The following is a 23,381-nucleotide window of genomic DNA, read 5'->3' as shown; positions in this document are numbered from 1 at the left end:
GAGGTCGGAAGAGCCAAGAGCTTCTTCCCACCAAGTTTCATTAGATCTTTTCCCTCTAAGGGTTTTCCAAGATTTCTGGTTTCCCCTGCCAACTCCCCCCAATGTCATTGGATCCGGTAGGGATTTAAAATAAGAGCTCTGAGACACGAGGTCCTTCTAAATATCCAATTTCATTAAGATCCGCTAACCCATTCGTAAGTTAAAAATACCTCATATTTTCTATTTTTCCGAATTAATCGTCCTTCCACTCTCCCCCCCCCAGATGGTCAAATCGGGGAAGCGACTATTTCTAATTAAATCTGGTCGGGTCCCTGATACGCCTGCCAACTTTCAGCGATCGCTATATTGATCACGTATCTAGGTACGGATCTTCTTCATGTAAAAATTGGGGTGGTCCGAAATTCGTACCTGAGACCTCTCGGACTCTAAGCAAGAATTATAACCCTAGACCACAAGCCATACTTAAGAAGAACAATCATTTGTTTTATCGGCAAACAAAATTCTTCTCAACCATCTTGTTCGCTCCCCCCCCAGATGATTGAATCAGGGTAAAGACTACTTCTAATTTAATCAAGTCTGGTCCCTGATACACCTGCCAACTTTCATCGTCCTAGCTTATCTGGAAGTGCCCAAACTATAAAATCCCCCCAACTCCTCCAAAGAGAGCGGATCTTGTCAATCATGTCAATAACGTATCTAGGACATGTGTTTATTCTTCCAAGCAAGTTTCATCCCGATCTCTACGCTCAAGTGTTTTCCAACATTTCCGGTTTACCCCTTAACTCCCCAAATGTCACCGGATCCGGTCAGGATTTAAAATAAAAGCTTTGAGACACAAGATCCTTCTAAATACCACCCGTTCGTAAGTTAAAAATACCTTCTATTTTTAAATTTTTCTTAATTACCACCCCCCCTCCTCCCCCAAACAAAGCCGATTCGGTCTGGTTATGCCAATCATATATCAAGGACTTTTGTCTATTCTTCCCACCAAGTATCATCACCATATCTCCACTCTAAGTGTTTCCCTAGATTTCTGGTTTCCTCTTCTAACTCCCCCCAATGTCACCAGATCCGGTCAGGATTAAAAAAGAGCTCTGAGACACGAGGTCCTTCTAAATATCAAATGTCATTAGCATCCAATCACCCGTTCGTAAGTTAAAAATACCTCATTTTTCCGAATTACCGCATTAGGTCCCCCCAACTCCGTTAAAGAGAGCAGATCCAGACTTGTGTCTGGATTACCCCCCCCCCAAAAAAAGGAGAGCCAATTCAGTCTGGTTATTTCAATCACGTATATAGGACTTGTGTTTATTTTTCCCACCAAGTTTCATCCCGATCTCTTTACTCTAAGCGTTTTCCAAGATTTCAGGTTTCCCCCTCCAACTCCCCCCCAACGTCACTAGATCCGTTCGGGATTTAAAATGAGAGCTCTGAGACACGATGTAATTCTAAATTATCAAATTTCATTAGTATCCGATCAAGCGTTCGTAAGTTAAAAATACCTCGTTTTTTTCTAATTTTCCGAATTGACCCCCCCCCCCACTCGGTTGAATCGGGGAAACGATTGTTTTTAATTTAATCTATCCTGGTCCCAGATACGCCTGTCACATTTCATTGTCTTATCTTATTTAGAAGTGCCCAAACTAGCAAAACAGGGACATACAGACCAACAGAACTTGCCATCGCTACATGTCTCTTGGTAAATACCAAGTGCCATAACAACGACTCGGGCTGAGAATCCTCCAAAGCCAAACTTAAAGGACTTTTTCCCCCAGTCAGTGCTAGAGCAATACTCCAGGTTTACTTTTAGTCTACAAAATATGGCTATCATTGTTCCACAACAGAAGAAGAGGAAAACCCTTAAACATACTTAAAGGTGTTTGATTCTCTTCTTCTAAAAGGTTCTTTGATTATTATAATCTAATTCTTAGAGTTAAAAGATTATAATTCTTTAAAAATCGAAAAGGTTCTTTAATTGTACTGTCTTTATTTTCATAGAAAAGTAATTGAACATCATATAAACTGTTTTAAGATAGAATACGGAAATCTCCCTCATAGATATGGAGAAGAGGCAAGAATTAGTAAGGAAAAAACTCATTCTTCCATGTCACTTTCACTGCTAGATTCACTTGTTTCATTCAATTTGGCAACACTATCATCAGCAAATGCCATGCTTGACAGATTAATATCTAGCACATTTAAATCAAACTTAAATGGATTACAGCCAGGCTGTTCAATAATTTTTTTCATTCTCTCACTTGAACTCTCTTTTAAGGTTAATTTGGCTTCCTCAATTTCTTTCTCACTTGGTTCAGATAAATTAATTTTTTTCGCAAATACATAATGTTCCCAGGTGTCTACAGATTTAATTTGATCAATATAAGCACTAGAAGAGCTGACAGAACTGTTTATTTCGCTTGTTACTTCATCGAGGACATTTGAAAAGAAAACACATGTTTCCTTATTTAACCCTCGTGGTATAGCACCAACAGACAAATCAGCAAGATACCTGTATATGGCACTATAATCAACGCCCTCGCACTCACTCGGCGGAGGGTGACCTTCATATTTAGCAATAAAATCAAGAGCCTGAGACAAAGAAGCTGCATTTGCATTCCCTGAACCAATGGACAATATTTTTTCCAGCCACAAGGTCACAGGGGCTTTTTCTTCAACTGCATCCTGGATACGAACGCTTTGAACAAGATTAGATCTTCGCTTATAGGATCTTATTGACTTAGATTTGTGTCTTGCTGGAGCAGTAACAGATAAAAGAGTTCGTTTGACATCCTCGACAGTTCGATTTGGTATCATTTCTATTTCTGTTACTTTTGAAGATCCATGTTTCTCTAGCAGTTTCAACAGAAGAGACAGTTCCTCCTCAGTCCAGGCAGAGTGACCAGTGTCCCATACACGATACCTTTTATATCTTGAACCAGCAACTAAACTATTGTCCTTATAAAGATCTGGAGGTTTGATCTTTCTCTTGCTGATGGTAATAGGGAGATTCGTCGATGTACTTTCCTCGTTGACTTCCATTGTTTACTAGCAAGGTACTTTAAGGGTTTCGCAACTCCTAGATATTCTGACACGTTGAGGGTTTTATATCTAAAAAAAAAAAGAAGAAGAAGGACATCAGCTTGTTGTTTGCTTGTTGGTTATTGCTGATACTATTGTTTTCGGAGGGGGGGGGGGTAAAGAACCGACATTTCTCTAGGCACTGAAAACCCTAGTTACGTTTCTGGTCAGTTATTATCATATTGGCAAGTGTCGACCCTTTTATTTATCTGCGCCATCTTGTACAGTTATTTTTTCCAAAGATCTTACTTTTGACCCCTAGGAGATGTAACTCGTCTAAGATTCTTTTATCTAATTCTAGATATTTGGGACGCAGTTAATACCTAGCATTTGACAAAAATTAATTTCTCTAATGGAGTGACTCAAATAAGTCAATCTTCTATGGTAACACATACAAAATTAAACAATAGAAAAGGGCATTTTGACACCCTGGGTCTTGGATTTTGATGGACCATGGGTTTATTCCTTTCAAGACTACAGTTTTACTGTACTCTTATGTACTGCACAAATACCCTTTACAAAATCATGTGTAGCTAAACTATCTACTGATTAGTTGTAATTGCAAGTATATTTGCTGTAACGTAATAAGCACACAATGAATGAATGAATGTATTTAAAGCCATTTTTCAGGCCGTATACATACATATAAAACAACAAAAAACTAAATTATGTAAAAATCGACTTTCGAATAACAAAACCCTTCCGGACAAAATTTGCCACTGCTACTATATTTATTTTCGACGTCGATTTCAAAGTTCCAAGAAGGGGCTCACGACCACCCACTCCAAAACCGCTCCCTCTTAGCTCATTTAGCCCCTGACACCTGAAAAAGAAAAGCCACGTACAACTTTCCGTTTCCCTTGCAATACTCACTAATCAATGCATTTAGAACAAACATTCGATCAGATGGTGAGTATCCTTTAAAAAAACCGGCTTGCTCTTCTCTCAAAATTTGCCACTCATCCAGCCATAATTCCAGCCTTTTGCTTAAGATTTTGTCCAAAATTTTTCCAAGACAGTTTCCTAAGCTGATAGGTCGGTAATTCTCGCACAAACTTGCATCACCTTTCTTAAATAGGGGGATAACTACAGATATCTTCCAAGGATCAGGCCACTTTTTTTCTTTCATAACCAAGTTATACAACCCCAGAAGCACAGGTGAAAAAGTTACTTGTAGTACATTCAAAGCCTTTGCTGGAGTTCCATCTGGTCCTGGCGCAGACCCACCTCTAGTTTGTTTTATGGCATCTTCTACTTCTTCCCACTGGATTTGGCGGCAAAGGTGATAATCTTCTTCCAGTAGGGGGTATTAAGTGTGGTCAAAAGAGGGGGTTCCGACTTCTTCTGCCAGTTTTTCGGAATCGGGTGGGGGCTGTTGTGTGCCAGATGCTGTACCTGCTTCTAGTTTCTCAAAGAAGGGGGGCCACCTTCTTTGGTGGCCACCTAGTTTCAATAAAAACTAAAATTTTGACAAAATATGTGAGAAAAAAAATAATAATAATGTGAGCTCAGCAAACTTTCAAGCAAAGTCAGGTCAAGTAAAATTTCATAAAGATTACAAACTAACTTAAAAACCAGGATACAATGTTCTGATAAAGCATAATGGATGACTGATAAAATATAAGCATGCATTTCTCGTAATTTAATTAGTTAGACCGATCTTATTTTCTTTCGACATATTAACTACATAAAACATGTACAGCTGGGACCACCCCCCCCCCTTACACTTAAAAAATATAGATTTTTACAAATTTTCCTATAGTCTGTGCATAACTCTCCTATTTTTCAAGTTTACTACACCTTCCTCCTCCTCTATGGAAACGCTTTGAAAATACCTTTGGTTACCTTGCTTGAGCTTCTATATCGATTCTCATCACTTCAAACCAGCAATTCAGACGACCGATCAGAAGAGCTAAAATATTTATTGTGGGCAAATAAGCAAAATAAAAGATGCGAAAACGCATAAAGGTTCTATTCGGTTTTTCTTGTGGTCTAGAATACATCCCAGTGAAAAATCTGAACCCAATCTATTTATGACGTAATTTAGCATAGTTTAGTTATAATTTAGTTAGCGTAATTTATTTCTGATCGTTTTTCAAGCCATGAGAGGAAAACCACCTCCCCTATCTATTGAAAAATCTCCCTGGAAAATCCATCATTCACAAAAAATTCACCCTTGCTTCAATTCCCCAACCAATTCCTTCTTGCTGAAAATTCCCCCGGAACAATCTTTTCTGGAAAATTTTCCTTACTTTCATTTGATTTTTTTATATTTAATTTCTGATCGTTTCTCAAGTAATACCCGGAATTCCACTCTCAAAAAAATGTCCCTGTATTTTGCAATAGCGAACACTATATAAAAAGAGGGCAAATTGCATAACTTATAGCCGTTTCCTCCATGTAAAGTTTCCCCTGGAAAGTCTCCTTCCCACAGAAAATACAACCGGCGGGAAATCTCCCTACAAGGAAATTTTTTTGTACATTTCCATTAACAAACGCTATATGTAAAAAATCTGCAAATTGCATAACTTAAATTCCTTTCTCCAAGGATTGTGAGGGTCAAGTTATTCCCAGAATCATAGTTATTGGACCTTTCAACTATGTTGAATCAAGTGGCTATCCAAAAATTTTGACCGGATTTCATTGAGGAAAGCGCACCTTGGAGATGGTTAATAGCTTTCTAATGTCTTTGGTCACTTAAAAAGAACGACATAACTTTTAAGTTTCCATTGGATTGAACCCTTTCCCTATCTTCTAGGACCAATAGTTCAATACAATCACCCTTTGTGAGAAAGAAAAAAAAAAAAAAAAAAAAAAAAAAAAAAAAAAAAAAAAAAAAAAAAAAAAAACGCGCATCCATGATCTATCTTCTGGCAAAAAATAAAAAAATTTCTTTTTTGTAGAGAAGCATGAAACCTCTACAACCAGGTTCTCTTATATGTGGAAAGTTTCCTTGTAACAGCCGGGAATTGAACCTCGAACCAGTTAGTTTGTAGACGCGGCTAGATCCACCACGCATATAAGGTTTCTCTTATATGTTGAATCAGATGGCGGGATTTTCAAAAAGATCGCCTGACTTTTGGGGTGTTTCTTCCTTCATTAAAAATGAGACAAATCATGTCAGCTTGTATCTTTTGATGGATAACACTAAACTGAATGTATTTTATATATATGAGATCACATAAAAACCAATTCTTTTGATGGATTAATTGTTATCAATATTTTTTTTTTAGTTTCGGTTACCAATGGGCCCAGTCGGTCCTCACCTAGAATTTATTACCAAAAACTGTTTGATTTTTCTTTGTCCTGGCCACTTCTTTTATAAGGAAAAAATAAATAAAACAATAAAACGCGCATCCTTGATCTGTTTTCTGGCAAAAAATGAGAAATTCTTCATTTTTGTAGAGAAGCATGAAACCTCTACAACGGGATTCTCTTATATGTTGAATCTGATGGTGGGATTTTCACTAAGGTAGCTCGACTTTTGGGAGGTTTCTTCCTTCATTAAAAATCAGACAAATTATGTCAGCATGTATCTTTTGATGGGTAACATTAAACTTAATGAGTTCTATATAACTGGGATCACATAAAAACCAATTCTTTTGATGGATTAATGGTTATCAAGATTTTTTTTTAGAGTTTCTGTTACCACTGGGCCCAGTCGGTCCTTACCGAGAATTTATTAACAAAAACTGTTTGGATTTCTTTTTTCTCCTGGCCACTTCTTTTATAAGGAAAAAATAAATAAAAATAAAAATAAAACGCGTTTCCTTGATCTTTCTTCTGGCAAAAATGAAAAATTCTTCATTTTTGTAGAGATGCATGAAAACTTTACAACGGGGTTCTCTTATATGTTGAATCTGATGTTGAGATTTTCATTTACATCGCTTGACTTTTGGGGTGTTTGAAAATCAAACTTAAATATATTGAATATTGCAGCTTCAAGTTATAAGATTGACTTTGAGAGTACACAACTGAATGCTTAGAAAACAAAGAACAAACGTTTTACTTTTGAGGAATTAAACCTTATAAGAAAAGAAGTTGATATTTTAATTGCATAAAGGTGCTATCGTTGAAGTGTCGAGTTCAGAACAAAGGAAATACTTTGCATTTCTCACTTTTTACGGTCTGGATTTATTCTTCTGGATTTATTCTGAATCGAAGAGTTAACAACATTCATGAAACGGTGAAATCATTGTCAGAATTGAGGGTTTGTCATTTAGATGAAAAAGTCATTTCAAGTCAACAAATAGAATTTCTGGGTTTTCTGTTAGTTCGTGATCAATACGTAGTTTCCTGCCGGAAAGAAAAATTCGGGGTGTCGTTTCAAAGCTTCTTAGTCAAAAGTCAACTACGATTCAAGAATTGGCCAAAACTCTAGGCGTTCTTGTTTCAACCTTCCCAACAGTGGATAGTGATAGAAGAACAAATCATTGCTCTCGAAGCCCCGGGTTTTGAACTCGTGCTTTATATGGCTCTCGGAATCCTGAAATTAGTTCTAGGAACGCAAGATCTAGCTCTCAAGAGCCCACAAATAGTTCTAGAACCTTCAGAACTGGCTCTGCTTGCCCCATAATGAATCCATGACCAAAGAAATGAACAATTGTCCGGAAAAGCACAAAGGCAAAAGATTAAAAGAAACCACGTCAAATGACGCTCTGTTTAAAAAGGTTTCTGAAGAACGTTCTGGTACCAAGCAAGGTCCCAAGATCAATAAAAAACTTGCCAAATTTACAAAATGAGCTATCTCTGAGCCTCTGGAAATATGGAAGCTGAAGGATTTATTTGAGCGCCAGACTAGCAGAAAAGTTTGGGCTACTCTCTCATCACGGGCTAAACAGAGGGATTCTAAGGCAAGTCAAGTGCAGTGGACTATTACTCACTCAACCTTAAATGTTTTGAAGGCACCAAATGCGACTCTTTAGCTTGAAAATCATTATATCAAAGAAAAGGTCCCAAAAACCTAATATTTCCAATAATTCTTCTAAAGCAATTGAGCCTAGATCAGTTGACAGAAATTTGTGCAGTGATGCATCAAAACTAGGCTGGGCATTTGTGGATGAATAATCTCTGAAAATGGCAACAGGTAAATGGTCCTTGGAAGAAAAGAAATTTGACATCAATGCTTTAGAAACAAAAGCTGTTTATCTGGGATTAAAAAGCTTTGCTCAGGATAGCAAAGGCATGCATACGCAGCTGTTTTCAGACAATACAGCCACAGTAGCTTACATAAATAAAAAGAGAGGATCAAAATCTGAGTTTTGCGATTACTTATCAAATAAGGTTTGGCAGCTAATTTTGTAGGGTAAAGGGTGGTTATCTGCAAAACATATGCCTGGAGTGGCTAATATCACTGATGAAGTGTGAAAACTTGACAATGAAAAAGGTGGAAATTGAATATTTAAAATTATGAATTCTTTGGTATCTCAGTCGATAGACATTGATTTGTTTGTAACTAGTTAAAATTTTCAGATTCAACCATTTGTTTTTTGGAAACCAGATCCAGAATGTTTTATCGTAAATGCAATTGCAACGAGTTGGAAGCCTCATTTCTCCTATGCATTCCCCCATTTAGTTTGCTTCTGAAGAGCCTTCAGAAGGCAGATACAGATCAGGCAATTGGTATTTTGATCTTTCCGAACTGGACCACATAACTCTAATATCGCTTACTATTAAGGCTTTTAGCATGAAGTCTTCTACAACACTTCTACAACATGATATTTTTATTTTGTCTCTCCCACAGAAACCGACCTTGCACCATCCATTTTTAAGACGTTACGCCTAGCGGCTTGCGTCGTCACCAGCAAGGTTTTTAAAGCCAAGATTATTCTCCTTCCATAGTCGATATTATCATGGATGGATGACGGGATTCGACTAGGCACAATTAAAGGGTTTACATCAGAAAAGGGTCGATTTTTGTGGAAGAAACGTGATCAAGCCCATGGAGGCAACTCTACTGTAGACCTTGACCTTTCTTACATTAACTTCCTCATCAACGTCCGGCTCTTTACGCTAAAGTTTGACTCTTTCTATCAACTCTGCTTTTTAAAACAGTAAAAAGCTTTAGCGTAAAGAGCGGGGCGTTGATGAGGAAGCAGCCCCTTTCATATACGAAGTAAGTTCTGTTCGTTTTAAGTTTTAAAGTCGCTCCTTACTTTCAGCTAAAAAAAAACTTGTTTTTTTATTTAATTTCTGAACGTTTTTGAATCAATGCATGTTTTGATTTTGGATCTCCGCAGAGGAATAATTAACACGAAATTTGCAATTTTTTTTTTTGGCTAAATGGCTTTCTCGTAGTTTTGATCGAATGATTTTGAGAAAAAAAGGGAACGGTGGAGGAAGCCCAGTTGCCCTGCGATTTTTTGGCTACTTAAAAAGGCAACTAGAACTTTTAATTTTTTACGAATGTTTTTATTAGTAAAAGATAAACGTAACTTATAAATTAGCTTACGTAACAAACTTTTGTAATCTCATGTTTTTATTAAATATATGAGTTATTCACCCCCTCGTCAGTACCTCGCTCTTTACACTAAAGATTAAATTTTGTCCCAATTCATTAAGAATAGCCCCTGAATCACAAAAGCCGTAGAATAAATAGGTGAAATCCCTAAAAATACTTTAGCGTAAAGAGCGAGGTATTAGGAGGAGGTGAGCCCCTCATATGCGTAATAATTTCTGTTCACTTTAGGTTTTAATGCTGCTCCTTATTTCCAGTTGAAAAAACTTTTCATATCTATTTTTTCATTGTGTTTTTTTTTTTTTAATAATGCTAGAAAATCCTGCGCTCCCTTCATGGAAATTTTCTTCCCCCATGACAAATTCCTCGATGGAAAGTTCCCCCAACATATCCACCTCTTGTCAACCCCTCCCCCATCCAAAACCCCCTTGAAAACGACTGTACACTTCCCAATAACCATTACTATATGTAAGCACTGGTCAAAGTTTGTAACTTGTAGCCCCTCCCACGGGGATTGTGGGGGAGTAAGTCGTCCCCAAAGACATAGTTATAAGGTTTTTCGACTACGCTGAATAAAATGGCTATCTCAGAATTTTGATCCGTTGACTTTGGGAAAATAATTAGCGTGGGAGGGGGCCTAGGTTCCCTCCATTTTTTTGGTCACTTATAAAGGGCACTAGAACTTTTCATTTTCGTTAGAATGAGCCCTCTCGCAAGATTCTAGGACCACTGGGTCGATACAATCACCCCTGAAAAAAAAAACAAACAAGCCAATAAACACGCAAAAATATTCTGGCAAAAAATACAAAATTCCATATTTTTGTAGATAGGAGCTTGAAACTTCCACAATTGGGTTCTCTGATATGCTGAATCTGATGGTGTGATTTTCGTTAAGATTTTATGACTTTTAGGGGGTGTTTTCCCCTATTTTCTAAAATAAGGCAAATTTTCTCAGGCTCGTAACTTTTGATGGGTAAGACTAAACTTGATGAAACTTATATATTTAAAATCAGCATTCAAATTCGATTCTTCTGATGTAGCTATTGGTATCAAAATTGCATTTTTTTGAGTTTTGGTTACTATTGAGCCGGGTCGCTCCTTACTACAGTTTGTTACAACGAACTAATTGAAAGCTTCTTCACTCAGGTTTTAGATATAGCGCATCAATACTGCAAGTAGCGCTTTATTGGCAATTTTACCAAGCCTTCAGCTAGGCAGTAATTAAATCACAAGAAGCACAGAAGAGGTGTCTTTAATAGACGGCCTATTCTTCTCAAGCTTTCTAGTATTTGGGATGTAAAACGCGAATTTGATCTCTTTAGATTACCAGCTTTGTGTACTGAAAATCTTCAGCCAAAGACACTAACGCAAAAATTAGCAGTTTTATTGATTTTATCAGGTTGTGAAAGAGTTCAGATTTAGGCCAGTTTATCATATAGTAATCTGATACATAATGATGATGAAAGTTTTGTTTTTCAGATCAATGTGTTGTTAAAAACAAAGAAACCGTGTGAACACAAATCAGTGGTTAAATTTTGGCCTTCATTGTGTCCGGTGACGCATCTAGCTACTTACATTAGAATGACATAATATCAAAATAGAGACGACGCAATTTTTCTTACATACTGTAAGCCTCATATTGCTGGGTCAAACTCATCTAGTTCTAGGTGGATCTAAGAAGTGTTATTTCTTTCAGTTATAGATCTCAGTGTTTGTAGTGCTCATGGCACTAGGTCTACCTCAATGTCCCACCTTAAAGCAGGGTTCTACAACAAACCAATAGAAAGTGGACAGCACTTATCAGTCATTGGAATTTATTCATTGCATTTATTGTGTTTTGAAATATCTTACTATAAACAAATTTTTGTACAATAGCCTCTTTTTACAAATAACTTCAGAGTAGAATTGATAAATTAAACAAAAACTTACCAAGTTTGAAGTTTGATTGTAATTCTACTCCAAAAAAGAAGCACCAGCATAGCTGAGAGTTCAACTATCCTCCCTATGTCTCTTCCCCTTGAACTCTCAGCTTTCTTAGTATCCAAATTTATATTTAGTGCATGGGGCTTATCTGCTTTTGCTTTGCCGTTTTTACTTCTTTAAATCTTGGGACAGTTCTGATTGAAATACTTGAAAAAAAATGTAAGAATAGCAGAAAGAAAAATTGAGTATAAAACTGCGTATTCGTTCTATTTAGAATTGCTTGCTATGTATAAATCAGGTGAATTGATTCATGAAGAAATAATTAAACGAGAAAATGAACTACACAAAACATTACAGTTTTTTCCTCATGAAAAATATATGTAAGTCTGTAGAAATATGAAGAAAAAAATATGAAGTCTGTAGATTTTAACAAATAAATAAAATCCTTCTTACTTTCCACCTGCTCTTCATAATACATATTTCCTTAGTAAAAAAAATCATATAAAATAAAGCTAATAGCCCCTTTGTATTTAAATTAGCCTACAAGTAATTTTTTCTTTGGAGCCAAGTAGAATCTTTTCACAGAAACAAACACACAGTGACGTCACAGGTTCTATTTCAATAATTAATAATTGTCCTGTAACTTTTGATGGGTTTAGTTAAACTTAATAAATTATACATATTCAGAATCCTCATTCAAAAAAATATTCGTTTAATATGTACATTGAAGAAATTACATTCTCCCAACCAAACAAAAAAAAACATGATGGGAAAATAAATAAATGCTAGTTTTCTTTTTTCACAGTTCAAACAAAGATGGCGTATGCAGCATGCTTCTCTGCAAAAAAAAACTCCCCCTGGCTGTTAAACATTTTTTCTTATTCAATAAATTCTTTACATTTTTAAACAAAAATATTATAGGTAAATAAAAATAAATTTTATAAGTTTTTGCAAAACCGCTACCCCCAGACTGTTATTTTTTTTCATTTTTTTGGTATTGGTGATCTCAGCTTGGGTTCTGAGGCAAGCCCCACAGGGTTTTTGTTTGGATAGAAGCTAGCTGCTTCTTACTCCTTGATCTGGGCCCTCTGGTCTGATCGTTTTGACATCAACTGCTAAACAAGGTAACAGTGAAAGTCAAATTGTTGGATAGCAACCAATGATCAGTCGACTGCTTAACCAGCTTGGCCATCCTCAGCCTACAAGAACACTTTGTGTTTTATTTGAAAGGCTTTTTATGATGTTTCAGGTGACACATGTTTGGATTTGTTCCCAGAACTCTGACATAACGGAATCTCTTGGCAATAGAGCCAAAATTAATTAAAAGAATGAAAAACAATCATGGAAGTCATTGATAGCAAATTATATGTTAATATATAACGAAAAGAGAAATCACCAATGCAACAGCACAAACACATAAAAAAAAGAGACAGAAGGAGAAAAGGAAGACTGTTTTCCTAAATTAGTGATTAATATAGACCAGCACTTGAATGAGGCCTTAACCCTACTCATCCATACAATCACACAGGTCAAACAGCATAGCCATACACAACCAACCATAAAGAATATCCATGGACAGGCAGTCATATCGTCAATAAGTATAAGTCATCATTTACCAAACAATAAAAACAGTAAAGACAAATAATTCAGAGGCAACAACCCAACACAAGGGCTCATCAGGAGAATTTCCTATTTGAATTTGTGTTTAATATAATTAGCAGTTAGTAAATGGAGAGATTTTTAAGCAAAATGAAAATGAAAAATAAATATAGTTGAACTATTAGGAAAGAAGATTTAGACATTGGAATGGAATACATGATTACAGGAATGAAATGTGTTACAACTAAATATGGAAATAAACTTGTTATTACAATTCATTTTAAAGGCGAAATGGTTAATCTATTTGCCCCTAAGCGTTTTGATTCTAAAGCAGCTGATCCTGAAAAGAAACTTTAAAAAATTAGATGAAGGTATGACTTTAAAGGTTATTGAAAGAAAAAATTAAGATAAAGTAAATTATTTTGATGCTGCTATTAAACTATTCACTAAATGTTAAATTATCACATTTTATTGGTAGTATAAAAAATAGAATATTATTAAACCCTTATTTCACAAGACCTGTTTTGGTCTTGAAGCCCAGGATGGGAAATTATAAAAATCTTGGAAATTTTAATCTAAAATGGTGTAAATTCAATAGAAAGGGGGGGTAAATTGATGGGGTGATCTACAACCGTATTCATATTGTGAAAAGTATAAAAATACGACCAAATTTGATTTCCAAGCACCTGTTTTCATGTTGAATATAGGGATGGAAAATTGTAAAAATGTGCAATAATTGATGTAAGAATGGTGTAAAATGGATTGAAAATGATACAGATTGAATGGATGAGCTAGATGGTCCAAAACACATCTTTCCTATACTACTGTCAGACTTATGCATAAGGGAATTGTGCATCTTAAGCTTAAGTTGGAATGTCTCTAGCTTCCCCTTATTTTAGAGACATAAAAGTTTTGGGAGATGTGCAGAGACATGCCACCAAAGTGGTATCTTGCATGCAGCAAGTTTCCTACCCTGCAAGACAAGCAAAGCTGAAACTCCCAACTCTTGTATACAGGAGAAAGAGGTGATACCATTTTAACTTATAAGTTAGTGAGGGCTAATATACTCCCGGCATATTTCCCACTGTTGGTCCTAACTCAAGAAGTAGAGGTCATCAGATGAAACTTATTAAATAGCCTACCCCATCCAGAGTCTGCACTCAATTTTTTTCCTCAAGAATTGTCAACAGTTGGAATAAACTCTCTGAGAAAATTGTTACTGCTGAATCTGTGGACATCTTCAAACAAGGACTGGATGCTGAGTGGTCCTCCAGGAAGTGTAAACTAACTGGAAAGCTATGGATCAGCACAGTGCACCTGGTCACTAAAGAACCCTGAATACAACTTAGATTGTCAACTCTGGAGCTCTATGAGGAGAAATCTTTAGATTGCTCCAAGCCCCAATTTAAGGCAGACTGAGAATTATTAGACCTAGTATTTGACACCAAACTAAACAAATATGAAAATGTCCATGTTACCAGTAAAGTAAAGGAACAATGATCTGATAGTTTTTGTAAAAAAAAAACAACTTTTTCTGCTATAGAAGGCTTAGTTTGAAGAGTTCTGGTTTGAAAAGGGTTTCAGTATGTAGAAAAATACATCTAGAAGTCTAACTGTTTGATTAGAAATTATAAGTTTAATCAGAAAAGGGTAAAAAAAACTCTGATTTTCTGAAATTGGAGCATCTTCATCTACAAATTCAACACGATGGAAAAATAGGTGTTTTTGGTCCAACCCAGAACCCAATTTGACACATGTGAAAATACCTTTTGGGAAAATGCATAACTGGAATGGCCTACATCCTCATTCCAGCAAAGATTTCTTCATTGTTTACAGTGAAAATGTTGTCAACATTTTCCCATTTGAAAGTTAATGTGCCATTTCAATCCACTTTGAAAATTTTGTCCAGACTACCATTTGTCTGGAAAATCGAGAATCCTTGAAATATACATGCCCTACTTAAGATTATTAGACATTTGTGACACCAAGGAGTTTAAAATGTTCCACAGGCATTTTGGGTGGGATAGAGCCTAGGAAAATAGGAGTGAATTCCAAGAATTTTAAGAAGTTTATGGTAATCATATAAACTTAGTGGAATTTACTTTCACATTCTTAGTCTCATCCAAAACATGGGTTAATGTTTTATTAACCATTGCCAATTTTATTAATCATTACAAGATATACAAGTGATCCCAAAAAGGTTACTTGAGGATTCCATGCTAAGTGGGAAGGGCTTCAGGGAAAATATTTTAGCATTTTAAAACTTGGGACCTATTTGAAAACATATACAAAGTTTAACAAGAGCACTGCCAAGCAGCAGTTCCTCAGGTGATGGAAAAAATCTAGCATCAGAAAGTAAAATTACAATTTAAAATATAACCCTTTTTTAATGTTTTTCATCTGATATATTTTAGGAAACAATAATCAATAAAGTCTTTTGCAGTTGAGAAAGTACCCCTAGATTCAACAAATATGTTGTTGATAGAGAACCATTGCATTTTAACACCAATTTTTTTCATCTATTTTAAATGTTCAGTGAAGTTTTGACAAACAGTTATATTTTGAAAGGGATTATTGCTGTCTGTCAGAAATTTTGACAAGATTACTACCAGATATTCTCAAAGAAATTAATCCCTTGATAGAAGCCAATATCTATGTTTGAATTTGATTGAAGGAGCATTCTTAGTCAGCCTAATATTCAACAACATCAGACAGGAATTTTCAACACTTGAAACATAGTTTTATCAATGTTATATTTGCTGCCTAACGTAAATTAACACAATATTTTTTCTAATTCAGAGGTTTAGTAAAGCTTCAAATGGATAGAAACAATCATGAGTGCATAGACAAAACCTAACAAAAAATAGTAGGCTGACTTAAATGATTAATCAGTCCAACTTTAAACGAACAGAAATTTCCACAAGTAAAAGCAAGACTACTACCCTTAAATTATTCTAGGACTAAAATGTTGGAGAACTTCAAAATAAGAAATATCTTTTAAACAGCTTTCTTTATCATTATAACACCAAAAACCAAACTTCAAGGAAATATTCTTTATACATTAGTCTATCTAAAAGTCAATCTTGTTTCAGAAGTGTAGTAAGTTTTTATTAATAGGCTACTTACTTCCTTTTATATATATTCTTTTCAAAATAGCAAATTTATAAATTATAGCAAATTGAATAACTGGCTTTCATATAAAGTGAATATATACCAATTGATGCCTTTTTTATGCTCTTTACAAATATAATAATTGCTTCTACCTTAAATTGAGATTTAAGCACTTTTTTAGCTCTTAAAAATTATGAATTTTCAAAAAATTATGACAGTTCATATAACTGACTTACCAATAAAGTGAACATACCTCATGATACCTTTTTTAATGTTCTTTACAGATATAATAATTGCTTCAATTGCAAATTCAAGTTTAAGCACTTTTTGAGCTCTTCAAAATGATGAATTTTCAATTAGAGTATGACTTATTGCTCATTTTCCACAACATAATACTATGTTTTCTCAGCACCATCTTTTCCATCATTAAAAAAAAAATAATGCTACATTTTCTCAGAGCTAAAATTATTTATAACAAGGTTAGTTAGGTTAAAAAGTGCTTAAATTTAAATTTAAGATAGAAGCAATTATTATATTTGTAAAGAGCATTGAAAAGGCATTGAGTGGTATATTCACTTTATACAAAAGCCAGTTATATGATTTGCTATAATTTTACCAGAAAATTTTCCTTAATAGTTACTTCCTTTTATGCACATTCTTTTCAAATATATTAAAAATAAGTTTGTGTGGCAACTTGAAATAGATTTTGTTTTCTATAACTATGATTGGCATTGTATCCTAGGTAAAATTCTAGTTAATTGACTTCTTGCTATCTCAGAAAGGGTTTAGGTTAGGAAAATGAAACTTTCAGGGATGGATCCACAGGCTAAAGTATGTCCCAGGAAGGAATCTTAAAGTACCCACCTCCACCCCCTCTCCCTCTAGAGGGCCCTGAAATTTGCCTACATGACAGGTCTATACCTATTAAAATTTTGACAAACAACATTTTACCTTAATTTTGAGTTACAAGTTTACTTTTCTCTGCCTTTAGTTCTGAAAATGCAATTTCTGTTATTTGAGTAGAATTTTGAGCCATATTAATGTTTTTTTTTCAAAATTTAGGAAATGTATTTGCATATCTTTAAAACCTTATAAAATGGAATTGACAAAGTTATGAAGCTGAAAACAATTTTATTGTACTTAAATTAAATAGAAGATCTATTTTACAAAGTTTCACTTTTAAAACACACATTTTTAAAGGTCATGAAAGGTCAGGGCGCTCTAGAGGGAGAAGGAGTAGAGTTGCTTCAAAATACCTTCCCAGGACATACTTTAGTCTGTAAATTCATCCCTGAAAGTTTCATTTTCCTAACCTAAATCCTTTCTGAGTTATCAAGAAGTCAATTAACTTGAATTGAATTTTACTGTATCTCATTGTGATTTTCATATTTTTGTAGGTGTTCAATTCCTTTAAAGACAGGCCAGGATTTAACATTAAACCCACTAGACACAGGCATGTGGACACAATAAATTATCACTGAATGATTTTTCTTAACAAAACTGGATTGATGTGATTTATTGTCTAAGTGCCAGGTGTATTCAGTTGTCATGCTGGCTATTCACATTAAAGTAATTTTAAAACAGCATGGAATTTCGTGGTCACTTATAATGGTTGGGTGTGTCCCAAGAATGGCAGTTAAGAGTTTGGTATCCTCTTTGTTTTACTAGCCTAGCCTTTGTTTTAGCCTTTGTTTTACTTTTAGCTCATCATTTGTGTTTTGTGCTTCCACAATCCCTGAATATTTAAGGATTTCCCCAAAAGTCTTGAAAGAATGAGCAACAAAATGCTTGGACCTAGAAGCATCAAAGCTTTAAATCTAGCCTTGTTCAAATATGCCCCTTGTCTTAACCTAATGTGGTAACCCCATCCCAATGTGGGTAGTGAAATATTCTACATATTTACCCAATCTTAGTTGTTCAAAGAAGTTTCTATATTCTTAATTTAGTGAAATTTAAGTTAGGCAACATGAGTGATAACAATTGACTAGAAAAGTATACCTTTTACTGGTTTCTTTACAAGAGTTTTTCCGATTTTCCACGTGTTCATTTACTTGTCAGACTACTTATCCGACTGATCCCAGCGTTTTATGACATGCGTATGACGTCAGAGGCTAGTCGGATTATGCTCAGGATTACTTGTCCGTGTGCTTACACTTGCTGAACCCGAAAAAAAAATTACTGAGTAAAATATTACAACAGTGTAATAACCATCTTGGTAAATTTCACCTCTAAAGGTACATTCTAGTACAATCACAAATTTCCTAGTACATTTTATAAAATATAGTACAACAAGATTTGACTGGGCGTCAGAATGCACCGAACGGAGGGAATTGTAGTTTTAATTTGTTTTCTCTTATACAGTATTAAGTCATCCTTTACACATTTATTTAAGTGCCTGTTGTTGGCCTTTTGCGGTCATAATATAACGTGAAGCAGCACATCTGAAAGCATCTGGTAAGTACAAAATAGTTGACCAGCTATTTGGAAGAAATGATCTTTGCAGGGAAAGAAGGTCTCCCAAATATCTTTGAAAGAAGATATCTGATACTTTGTTTTCCTTATTGTAATGTAATTTTCCGATCGTCCAGGTGTTGTGCGCAGCAAAAAATAAAAATCGTCTTGTCCGTAGCACAACACGCCAAACACCCTTGAAGATGAAATTGAAAATAAACTACCGTTTTTAGATGTATTAATTATTCGTAATGCTGATGAACTGGATTTTACTATATATCGAAAGCCAACACAAAACAATAGATATCTTCACTTTAATTCAAATCACCCCCCACAAGTTAAAAGAGCAGTTGTAATTTCCCTCATTGATCGTGCCCTAAATATTTGCTCCCATTCATATATAAATGCAGAAATAAATTTTATCAGAGATATTCTTTTTGGTAATGGATACCCCATTCCTTTTGTAAATAAAATAATTAGCCGTAGAATAAAAAGACATTCTTGTAAAATCGAAGAAGATACTTCACAATGTGAGGCTATTGAAAAGCCCTCAAATATTGTCTATCTTCCGTATATCCCAAAGATTACAACAAAATTAAAAAATATTTGCACAAAAAATAATCTGTACGTAGTTTTTACTAATAATTTTAAAATCATCAATTTCTTAAATTTGGGTAAAGATAAGACCCCAGTTACTCGCCACAGAGGGGTCTATCAAATACCCTGTGATTGCGGAAAATACTATGTTGGCAGGACCCATCAGAATCTAGACAAAAGGTTACAACAGCATAAAAATGACATAGACAAGGCCTTAATTTCAAATGGTTCCAACAATTCCTTTGATTCTGCTCTAGGTTGGCATATATTTAATAATCTGTCCCACATGATACTTTTTGAAAACTCTTCACTCATTAGTAATGATTTGGGAATAAAACAGGTGGTTCGAGAATCAATTGAAATTAATCTCAAAATAAATAAAAATATTTCTTTGAACAGGGACTTGGGGGAATACTCACTAAATTCTTTATACTCAAATTTAATTAAAAATGATCTAACAAAATATTTTACTAAACCAATTTATAATAGTACTGAACCAACTACGAAAAGGCCTTCGAGACAGGCTGCTAAACAAGCAAGATTAGCTTTAAGAAATTGCATCTAATCATTTTATACTCTTTAGTTTGAATGAGTTTATATTTCTTCATTTCATTCTTTTCGCCAGTCCTGGTTGAACTTCGCTGAAGTAAGGATGCTAGGGCTATATTTTTAAAAAAAAATTGTTTTAATAAGTGTTTTTATATTCAGTTTTAAGTCTCACAATTTGATGTAAGTTCTTTTATATATATATATATAGTATTGTATTGTGCTGAAGACGGCCCTTGGACATAGGGCCGAAATATCTACATAAATAATTTCCATTGTATTGAAAAAACTTTCCCTATTGTTTCTACGTTGTATTTGTTAGTCTTAAATAATGATAAAAAAGCAAATTTACATTTGTTATTTGTTTTCCAAACCATTTTAAGCAAAACCATTTGCAACAGCAATACGCCCATGGTTAGATTAATGTCTATCCAAAATCCTTTACAACAGAAGGGACACATTTCTTGCAAAGCAAATACTCAGCTTTGATTCTATTCTGTGTCATCTCTAAAAAATTAAACTGTATCAGGTGTATTTTGATCTAAGATACTTCTAAGACTTTTAGCAAGGGGGCAGGCATTTCTTCACAATTTATACAATATGTAAAAGAGCACCAGGGGGTGAGATTAAAAAAAAACTTTCAGGGATGGGTCTAAAGGCTAAAGTATATTCTGGGAAGGTCTGCTTACATGGAGTACAAAGAAACTGTTTCACAGCTTTCCTCAATCCACTTTATAAGGTTTTAAAGATATGCAAAGACATTTCCTAAATTTTGAAAAAAAAAATATTGATATAGCTTAAAATGCAACTCAAATAAAAGGAATTGCATTTTAAGAGCTAAAGCCAGAGTAAAAAAAACTGATAATTAAAAATTAAGGTAAATCTTGTTTTGTCAAAATTTCAATAGTATAGGTATAGACCTATTGAGTAAGCAATTATCTAAGACTTAGAAATCAGAAAAGGGTTGACATAGAAGCCTGGCAGTACCTTCCCAGAGTGTTTTTGACCCTGGATTAATAACTGAGTTTCATTCTTGTAACCTATTCCCTTTCCAAGATAGTGAAAATTAGCTAAACTAGAATTTTACGTATTTTTTGCTTTGGATTCATTACTGGAAGTTCTATTTTCCTGACTTAACCCATTTCTAAGATAGCAAACAGTAGCCAAACTAGAGTTTGACCTGAAAATTTATCCATGGCCCTATAGGGTAAGGCTGAAATGTAAAGAGTTCTGACAAAGATGCAACACATCTTGAAGCATCTAGTAAGAATAGTAATTGGATTAACAATGCTTTATAACTACTAGGGTCTTGCTTCATCAAGGTTTTATCTCTGAAGCCAAATTACCAAGCTAAGGTCAAGCCTAGGGCATCAAAAGGATGAAACAAAGATTTCCAAGTATCTACATAAGTTTTCAAAAGCATATTCAAACTCTTGACTTCCTGTCTTAAGGCCTATGTGAATCAAATTGCAGGATATAACCCAACATTTATCTAAATAGCCCTAATACGAAAAAAACAAAATTAAACCTTACTTTTGCGTGGCTAGAATTCTATTTGTCAGCTTATAATTCTTATTTTATATAGACTTATTTATAGCCTAAGAATTCTTTTTTCGAAATCTACGCCTGAAAAGGTCAACCAACAATTATGAATGGTAGAACCCTAAGGTTAAAAACAATGACAGTTCTGGTTAAATTAGAGTTCAACCAGTCAATTGTTTCACGCAAAAACACTTTTCATGACAACCTGGTTTGTCACTGTTTCACGCAAAAACAGCGGTTGAGCTCAACCACACAGGGCTGCCAAATTTTTTTCAAGGACTGTGTCATATTTTTTCCGAAAATGTGCTTTTTGTGTCATCTCAGATTCCATAATTTGTCACAAAATGTGTCATATTTTTTGCTACAAGTGGAATCATATTTAATTGTCAAATCTTTATTTAGAGTTTTTAATATGTAATCTTCTCCAAAACAGTTCAAAAAGGAGTAAACTTAACCTTATCCTATTATCGGGATCATGACCTTTTTGTGACGTCATGAAAAAATAGAAACATTCGATTCGACTATGAATTTGTGTCTGGTCGGCCAACGAGGCAATTTTACATTTAAAAAAGTTTTAGGGACAATCAATTCCGACAGCAAATTGAAAATAGACTTTTCGTCTGACGTCGTAATCGTAATCGGCTCTACATGTAATCGGCTTTATTGGCTAAGCTTTTTATCACCTCAATATTAAAAACTCAATATCAATTAATTAATGCCAATCAACCAGCTTCAATCTAGTATTTTTGTCATATTTTTTGGTGCCTTTTTAGGCCAGATGGATTATTCTGAAGGAAAGACATCTCTGGAAATTTGTAATCTAGTCCTAAAAATGGGAGTTGCTGCTTATGCACACAGCTCTGGTAAACTGCATGCTGTTTAATTTTTACTATTAAGTACGTACCAGTTGGCTACATCAAATACTCAATCAAGAAGTATTCAGCGTGCATTTTGATTTGAAATTTCCACCTATGGCTGTTTTTTCGCGTGGTTTAAATTTTAAATACGGTGATGGCATCTGTCCTGTATTCTGCACTGTTTGTATACTACTGCCACCGTTAGGCAGCGCTATTCCCTTCCATTAATTTGTAGCTTTTCTGGAGGTAGAAAATTGAAATTTTACTTTTCTTTTATTACCATTTAAAAATCCAGACTAGGATGACAAAAATATGTCATTTTTTTGAAAAATGTGTCATTTTTGTCGAATGTGTCATTTTTTATTGAAAAATGTGTCATTTTCGTCGATTGTGTCATCATTTCGTCTGAATGTGTCATTGTGTCACGCAACATCAAATTGTGTCATTTTGACACAAAATGTGTCAATTTGGCAGCCATGCAACCACACCGAGTGGTTGAGCTCAAACAGTCTCTTTGGTTGACCTGAAAAAAGGCCTTTAGTAAAAAGTTGACCTTTATAACCCCCAAATAAAAAGATTATTTAAGGATTGTGACGTCAATGCTATATATTTTTTTAAATGGATAAACATGTGAAATCGTTAAATCTAGAGAAAAGACAAGGAAACTGTAAATAATAGAAATAATCTTAGCTTTTCAGTGACCTGTAAGTAATATTATGCATATTCCTTAGTATCTAAAGGGTTTTTGGTGTTCTAGGCCTGTCTTGCATAGGCTAAGCTTCATAAGGAGTCAGAAGAAAAGTTTTTTTGTTATTAAAAAGGTTGATTCTTAGGGAGGCAGCTATCACGTTGGTGAGTTATTCAAATGTTATTATATCAAACAGGCCTAGTTTCTAAACCATCCTATAATTATTAGTTGAAAAAAATTTAGAATGATTAGGCCAATACCTATAGCCTTTTATATAGTCTATATTTGTTGAGATTGCTATTTAAACTGGATTTTTAAGATACAGTAGGGGTAAAATTTTACTTTAGCTACTTTTGGCTATCTTTGAAAGAGGTTAGGCTAGAAAAATGAAACTTTCAGGGATGTGTCTACAGGCTAAAGTATGTCCAGGAAGGTATTTTGAAGTACCTACTTCTACTTCTTTTCCCTCTAAAGGGTCCTGAAATTTTTGGGTGCCTTATTTTTTGGTTATCAGTTTCTTTTTCTCTGGCCT

The 23,381-nt window shown here is 34.6% G+C and overlaps 1 protein-coding gene across 6 annotated transcripts; it reads right to left on the bottom strand.

Annotated features, from left to right (window-relative positions):
• Positions 1 to 1,967: 1,967 nt before the first annotated feature.
• Positions 1,968 to 21,431, bottom strand: LOC136034832 (uncharacterized). Of its 6 annotated transcripts, none has more exons than XM_065716281.1 (3): positions 18,167 to 18,317; positions 11,465 to 11,664; positions 1,968 to 3,108 (listed from the first exon to the last, which is right to left on the bottom strand). In XM_065716281.1, exon 3 carries the CDS (start codon positions 3,037 to 3,039, stop codon positions 2,095 to 2,097), a length of 945 nt encoding a protein of 314 aa, XP_065572353.1. In that variant the 5' UTR covers positions 3,040 to 3,108; positions 11,465 to 11,664; positions 18,167 to 18,317; the 3' UTR covers positions 1,968 to 2,094. The 6 variants fall into 6 exon arrangements, with proteins under 6 accessions (XP_065572353.1, XP_065572355.1, XP_065572358.1 ...); XM_065716283.1 differs by lacking the exon at positions 18,167 to 18,317 and adding an exon at positions 17,991 to 18,008; XM_065716286.1 differs by lacking the exons at positions 11,465 to 11,664; positions 18,167 to 18,317 and adding an exon at positions 21,296 to 21,431.
• Positions 21,432 to 23,381: the final 1,950 nt, after the last annotated feature.

Source organism: Artemia franciscana, chromosome 13 (genome assembly GCF_032884065.1).
Source record: "Artemia franciscana chromosome 13, ASM3288406v1, whole genome shotgun sequence".
Lineage (NCBI taxonomy): Eukaryota > Metazoa > Arthropoda > Branchiopoda > Anostraca > Artemiidae > Artemia > Artemia franciscana.
This window is presented reverse-complemented; position numbering and strand designations above follow the sequence as displayed.

Coding starts and splice junctions, on each gene's coding strand:
- LOC136034832 (XM_065716286.1), bottom strand. CDS start 3,039: ATGGAAGTCAACGAGGAAAGTACATCGACGAATCTCCCTATTACCATC.